At 35.3% G+C, this 7,879-nt stretch overlaps 1 protein-coding gene across 1 annotated transcript in view; it reads right to left on the bottom strand.

The window, feature by feature from the left end:
- The window catches only part of LOC103507911 (cGMP-dependent protein kinase, isozyme 2 forms cD4/T1/T3A/T3B), a 55,915-nt gene that overhangs the window by 45,296 nt on the left and 2,740 nt on the right, over positions 1-7,879 (bottom strand). Inside the window, exon 2 of the mRNA XM_026822648.1 lies at positions 5,534-5,785. Within this exon, the coding sequence (XP_026678449.1) occupies positions 5,534-5,785 (252 nt within the window). The remainder of the gene's footprint in view (positions 1-5,533; positions 5,786-7,879) is intronic.

Raw genomic sequence — 7,879 nt, forward strand, 5'->3', positions numbered from 1 at the left:
GTAACCACAGGCTGATCCTTCAGTCTTTCTTTCATAATGGGAATAATAGAATAGAAATCTTTCAGGGACAGGGAAATATCGCAGGAGAAATTCAATGGGTTTCAGTGGAAACTTGAAGAAAAATCGAATTGAAAAAATGGTAGTTTTTAAAGAGATACAAAAAAATCTTTTTCTCAAGCCTCTGGTTGTGTTTGAGGGAGGGTTTAACCAAAACAGGGAATCTTATCTGTTAGCAATTTTTGTGTTCTTTTCAATGGTGCAATCAGTTTTTTATTATCTTTATTGGTTCAAGAGATAAAGGCTTTTTAAGGGGACAAGGTATGAAAAATGTTGAAAAACAGAAAATCCTTCATAACTCCGCCCCTGTTGAAAATCGGATCTATCCAGATAGCTTTTTCTGGTAGCCCTTTAGGTCCTGCATCAACCCTCAAGCGTTGTACAGTCGTTCGCGGGACACCCTGTATATGTGGGCCAGAAGGCTTGCATCCCTGGGTCTCCTGGAAATTCCTAGACACAGAACTCAGGTATTTGGTAATTCTTACCATGTATCTGTTGTCAAACTGTGGAATTCTCTTCCAAGTGACATACGAGAATCACAGAGTCCCAGTAGGTTCAAGGTTTCCCTTATCAAATATCTAAAAAACATTTAATTTTCATCACATTTATTTTTATTTTTCCCCTACTTAACCTTGGTTTTGTATTTAATTTGTATTATTATTATATTTTTTTTTTTTTTTCTTTCTTAATATTACTGTATTAATAAAACTGGGTACCTATTTTGAGTAGGGACTGTTTAAGAGTTCAAGTCATTCAGTCTTTGTGTGGGATAATTTTCGGAATGAGATGATAGTTAAGTAAGGATAAGTATGGCTTTGAGACTCAGCAAAATTCAGGAAAATTAAGTGTAGGTAGGTACTTGAGTATTTTAAGTTTCAAGTATATTGAAATTTTTATTTCTGTGAGAAATAAAATTTAAAAGCATTGTATTAAAGAACTTTGGATATAATGTGATTGTACAGCACAGTTATCTATTTAAAATATGTATATATATAATAAAATTTAATACTGCAGTGAGAACTAAAGAATCTAAAGATTAATTAATAACATTACTTACTTAGGTTATTCATTTAAATTGGTGCCTACCTTATCAAGTAGGTACTACTTACAAATCTTATATTATAAGAACGAGTTTAACATATTTTCAATAAGTAGAACAAAAGCACATAGTGCACATCTCAGAGGTTTTATATCGAGATTTTAAGGGTCCGTTCACATCGTCACATAAATTTCCTTCATCCCATCTTTTTTACTTTTTTTTCTATATCTTTTGTATTTTTTTTCTCACTTAGCGCTTAGTTCTTTTTACCCCTCGAAAAAGTGTATTTTACCCCTCGGGGGGTAAATACCCCCAGGTTGGGAACCAATGTTCTAGACTCTAGAGGAATACATGGAATATATCTACGCTGAACTGAATATATTTTATGTCCATTGAATGCAATTGTTAGAGGCTTCCTCGTAAATAGAGTAGGTAATTAAGACTGTCAAACGGTTTCTATACTTATTAGGATAACCCATACAACTAAACCATTGGATAAGTTTGGTGAGTTGGTGAGTAGGTTGAGAGTTCTTTCATTTAAAACTGATTTCAAATTTGATTTTGAAAAGAAAATTATTGGACTCCTTCTGTTTCCAAGAATCAATATTCAAGGGGATTATTGTTTTCCTATATGGAGATGGATTTGTTTGTTTATTTTATGAAACACTATATTGTATATTATGTTGAATGAAACATCTGAACATTGGAATATTCAATAGGCGTTCCAGGTTGATGTGAAACATTGTTGTGTTCAGCTTGGCGAGAATAACAAAATCTTAGTGACATGGACATTCATCTTCTACTCTGTATGGGAACAGACAGAGTGACTGACAGACAGACGACACCGAAGGGAATACAATAGACCGTCCCTTATACCTTTTTAGTCCGTCCTTCCTTTATTATTACAATAGTAATAACAAGCTGGGCCTGTCCCTCGGGGAATCTTTCAGCCCATAGTTTATTCGATCGTGATTAGAGAAAATCAGTACCTATGTACATACCTACCTAATTTGTTTAATATTCAGTTTATTATCATTCTTGATTTGATTTTTTGATTTTACTTTCATGTAATGATGAGACTAGAGCCCGTTCTCCCCTTATTCCCAATATAATGTTCAAGTCACCCATCCATATATTGGCCTTCCTCGGCGTAGCTTAACATAGGTAACGTTAAAACCGGTCTTAAATTAACGACTGAAGTGTTATCTAAAACTTTCTCGCTTTGAGTTCATAGGTCGTCGCGACAAATTTCAAGATCAGAGCTCATTTGTGTGAGAAAATGTGAAAAAAAAAAATCCCACAATTACTCAATTAACTTTAAGTCACCCATCCATTTATTGGCTTTGCTCGGCGCCAAAAGCCAGTTTTTTGGTTTTTAGCCCGTCCTTCCTGAAATTACATGAAAGTAAAATCAAAAAATCAAATAAAGAATGATAATAAACTGAATATTAAACAAATTAGGTAGGTACATACATAGGTACTGATTTTCTCTAATCACGATCGAATAAACTATGGGCTGAAAGATTCCCCGAGGGACAGGCCCAGCTTGTTATTACTATTGTAATAATAAAGGAAGGACGGACTAAAAAGGTATAAGGGACGGTCTATTGTATTCCCTATTTAAGTATCTAGTTGACATTAGAGTAGATATTCTAAACAAATTGAAAATATTAGTTTACTTAACAATAAGTTTCTACTTAATAGGTGTATCTTTTTCATCAATACCTAAACATTGACTGGTGGTTTGTGATTCAATAGTTTTTGTAAATAAATGCTATAGCTTTGAGCTATGAAACTGTTAATAATAATAATAATAGTTTTTGCACTAAATATTGTTTTCAATGATAGACCTCACACCTGCAGTGTTAGATTAAGGCCGAATCGAGATAAAACTTGTGTTGAACACAACAATGTTTCACATCAACCTGGAACGCCTATTGAATATTCCAATGTTCAGATGTTCTGAATGGATCGTGTGGGTATGATAATTGCTCTGAGACTAAATGAAAGCCCACTACCTACAGTTATATTGAAAAGCAGAGTGCTGGGGTGTTGAACACAAGGCTGGGGAATCAAAAGGTTGCAGCCATTGCCACATTATGTTTATATTCATACTGAGACCAAATGAAAGCCCACTACACTTATATTGAAAAGCAGAGTGCTGGGGTGTTGAACACAAGGCTGGGGAATCAAAAGGTTGCAGCCATTGCCACATTATGTTTATATTCAATGCAAATACAATCCATCACCGTGTCTATGTCTATACACTGTACAATATACAGGGTGCTACCTATACAGGATGGAAAACTAGATACTGAATATCTCTTCACATACCTACTGTTAACTAAACACGCGGGTAGATACTGGTGTTAATCAATCCACCCATCAGCAGCAAAGTATAATATGACGTTTCTATAGTTTGACCTGGACGTGAACCTGGGTCTCCTACATGCAGGCCGAGTACGACACCCACAGGGTGAACGAACCATTTGTTTATAATTTCTTTATTTACTTTATGTACATATGCTTACATTTACCTTGTATACCTATGTACATATTATGTACCGCGCTAAACGTTTCATACCTCGTAATTATTGGCGCTAAGTATGAAAAAAAGCAAAGAAACAATTAACGCATTGAGAGAAACACTAAGATGTGACAAAGAATTGCGACGAAAAAGATGATGGCAAAAAAAGAAGAATCGAGACAGAAAAAGAAAGAGAAACTTGTGTTTAACAAATTCCTGACCCATGAGTTCATTTAGCAATGCACTATAATTATATTAAAGGATGCTAAGCAGCTATAATGATCAAAACTTGACATTAGAAAACAAAGTAGTGATAAATTACTTTTACCTAGGTATGTACTACTTAAAGCAGGGCATTTTCAAAAGGTTTTTTTTATATATAGGAATATTGCGGCATGATCTGGAAAAGGGGTATAATGTCACTTACACCTTTTTTAAGACTTTGTTGTGTTTGTAGCGGCTTTAGCTTTCGCCGAATGGTGATGGCAGAGTAAAGAAAAGGTATCTTTTTGTATCAGCCATACACCGGGGTGATGGTCTCAAGCCATGTTCAATTGAGGATTCTCATGTAAAAAATAATTCAACCTAACATAAATAAAACGAAGCGGTCAAAAATCACATTCACAAATCTGTTTTCGTTATGTATAGGTACGTACCTATGTAATAAATAAAGACAGAAGTATGAGATTAATTGGTTTGATATTCCTCTGATTCAATTATTATTAATTTTATCCTTGTTAAAATTTAAACCGCAATTCTCTAGGTTATGTTGTTATGAATTCGATGTTTTAACATCTGTACTACTCGGACGGTTTATAAAAGAAATAAATGAATCCAAAAATGATAATATCATCTCCATATTTACTTTTTAATTATCATTATTTTCCTTTTTTCTCGCTCTACATATGGAAATTTCTGATCTGAAAAATTTCACTGCTCTAATTGTATGGAAGGAAAATTCACATTGACCCTTAACCTTGACACACACCCAAAATAAATATTAGTCCACATATTGGGTTAGTGACAAAAGATGCAAAAACAGAAGAGGAGCTGAAAAACAACAAATCATTTTACTGATGAGAATATTAATCATTCACTGAAAAGATTCAAGAATGAACTAATCAATACAAGATTCAACAACCCTCTTTAGATTGCTCACAAAGATTTTAGACTATATTACACCCCCTAATCCGCAACATGTTTTTTTTTTTAAGTAATTTAATATTCTGCATTGGAAATCAAATTTTTCACGTTGAAGAAAAATACGTGATGAAACCCACGACTTTATTTGATAACTGAAAAATCAGTCATTCCTATGCAGTCACACACGGATCATAAAAACCAGAACGTCACTTAACGAGCACTTAATTGGTAGTAAAAAATAAAAAATAAATATATAAAACAAAACGCCTAAGCAGATAATAATACAAGTAGAGACCGAGATACTTGTGCGGAGAATAGTAAAGTTGTACACACTGATCAAGTGCTTGTAAGTTGGATTAGACTTTCACTCGCGAATAGCTATGAACCGACTGTCAGAACAGAATCGTATGCCCAAGTCAAGTATTCCTACATCTCATGGACAACATACGTAAGGTTCTCTCAATGAAAACTGCGGAGACTGGAACCCTACAGGGTGTGCGGGACTACCACTATACAGATAGACAAGTTAATATTTCGACAAACATGGCAAAATTGCGGTAAATCTGTTGGTTGCTATTGCAGGCTGGGGACGAAAGTGCATTAAAATCAGAGTGTTACGTATACCTGAGGGTTAGGTAACGTAAGCAAAGATTATTTGTACGAAAAAGAAAGCAACGGGAAATATCCCACAAGTAGTGATGGGTCGTGGGTAAATACCCACTGGGTGGGTAAATAAAAATTGGGTATTTACCCGGGTATTTATCCACCCCCAGGGTGCTCGGCAGATATTCCCTGTGCTCTCTGTTTGCGAGGTCGGGCCAGGTTGATATTATTGTTCATATGGGTAGGGGATACTGGGTTGTGATAGGGAAACACACTCTGGAACTTGTCTAGATGGGAGCGGAGTTGTACTATTTCTTCATTCTGAACTTTCACCTTCTCCTCTAATTCCCGAATCTTACTCTCCTTTGCCTGCAGGATGCTCTGCATCTCATCCACAGTATGTACAGTCCCCATTCCTGTAATAATCAACAGTAACCAACACGTTAGTAAAAGTAAAATTGTATTTTATTATCAGACCTAACTTTAGTTTCACAGCAAGTGTAGTCGCACTATGACACCCCAAGAGGATAAAGCCAGGGGGACTGGATAATGAAACACACTGTACAAGTAGTGCTATATGTATGTATTTGGACTGTCAGCTCAGAACAAGATGTCCCATTATGTTTTGGGCACTGCACACACGGAATGCAAGCATGTAAAGTTCTGTTAGGCTGAAAAACCTTGCTGTTAATACAGAATACAAAAGACAAGATCTAAATTAAAACTTTATAAAGATTAGGGCTCAAAGACTCTGAACCTGTATTTCAACCTGACCTAATTAATTATTCTTGAAATTTGGTATGTAGATGTCAAATGTAACAAGGATGCGACACGAAATTTTGGTTAAGACTGGTGCAACGGTTTGGCGGTATTAAGCATGTAAAGTTCTGTTAGGCTGAAAAACCTTGCTGTTAATACAGAACACAAAAGACAAGATCTAAATTAAAACTTTATAAAGATTAGGGCTCAAAGACTCTGAACCTGTATTTCAACCTGACCTAATTAATTATTATAAAACAACTTGAAATTCATGCTCCACTTGGGCTAAATGTCATTTACTCAAGTGTCCTAAAACATTCTTAACATAGTGGAACAGATTATCTATATAAATAAAATTGTAGATTTGTCTGTACATTGCTTAGAATCGTGAAATTTTTAGTTATTCTTACTCCTTATGCATCCACTAAAACGTTTGGTTAAGATGGTTGCTGCGCTTGGCGGTATTTTGACCGCTTTTGACAGATTTCGACCGTTTTTTGGCGGTTTTCAGCTATAGCAACAAAACGGTTAGAGATAGTGTAAAAGTTAGGGTAAAAGAACACTCAAATAAGCATCATCTCAAATAAGCATCGTCACTGTAGCTGAAAACCGCCAAAAAAACGGTCGAAATTCGTCCAAAAGCGGTCAAAAACCGCCAAGCGCAGCTATTTTTACCAAACTGTTACAGTTGCGTCCTTGGAACATATCAGTATATCATACCAAATTTCATCACTTTACAACAAACCATTCTTGAGATATTTTGTATACCACCTTTTCCCATTTAAACCTGTAGTACACACATACATACGTGCATACATACATACATACATACATACGTACAGACCATGGGCTAATAATCACTTTTTTGACATCAGGGGATCCCAAAACGGATATTTCCAACCATTTCCCAATTTTGAAAATTTGGACCGATTGCAATACTTTCATTACTAGTATAGCTTGCTATACTGTAGTAATAGAAAGTAAAAAGATCAAAGATCGTTATTATTCGTAAATCATAACTCACCACAGAGATTGCCAATGAGAATATAAACTTCTCATTCCATTCATTCAATTCAATCAAATTCAAATCTTAGGATTGGGAGTTTTGAGACTAGGACACATGTGTTAGGTATGTTTGTAACCTAGGAAAATTTGACCGAGTATCCAAACATTACCTCGGGTTGGATTGGATGAGGCTGGATACTTGGCAAAACCTACACATGCTGTTACTGTTATTCAATATACTGAAATCACAGGGGCCTCAATAATTCCAGGAAATTTGGAGATATACAGGGTGTCCCGCGAACGACTGTACAACGCTTGAGGGTTGATGCAGGACCTAAAAGGCTACCAGAAAAAGCTATCTGGACAGATCCGATTTTCAACAGGGGCGGAGTTATGAAAGATTTTCTGTTTTTCAACATTTTTCATACCTTGTCCCTTTAAAACGCCTTTATCTCTTGAACCAATAAAGATAATAAAAAACTGATTGCACCATTGAAAAGAACACAAAATTTACTAAAAGATAAGATTCCCTGTTTTGGTAAAACCCTCCCTCAAACACAACCAGAGGCTTGAGAAAAAGATTTTTTTGTATCTCTTTAAAAACTACCATTTTTTCAACTCGATTTTTCTTCAAGTTTCCACTGAAACCCATTGAATTTCTCCTGCGATATTTCCCTGTCCCTGAAAGATTTCTATTCTATTATTCCCATTATGAAAGAAAGACTGAAGGATCAGCCTGTGGTTAC

Source organism: Diaphorina citri, unplaced genomic scaffold (assembly GCF_000475195.1).
Source record: "Diaphorina citri unplaced genomic scaffold, Diaci psyllid genome assembly version 1.1 scaffold350, whole genome shotgun sequence".
Taxonomy (NCBI): Eukaryota; Metazoa; Arthropoda; class Insecta; order Hemiptera; family Psyllidae; genus Diaphorina; species Diaphorina citri.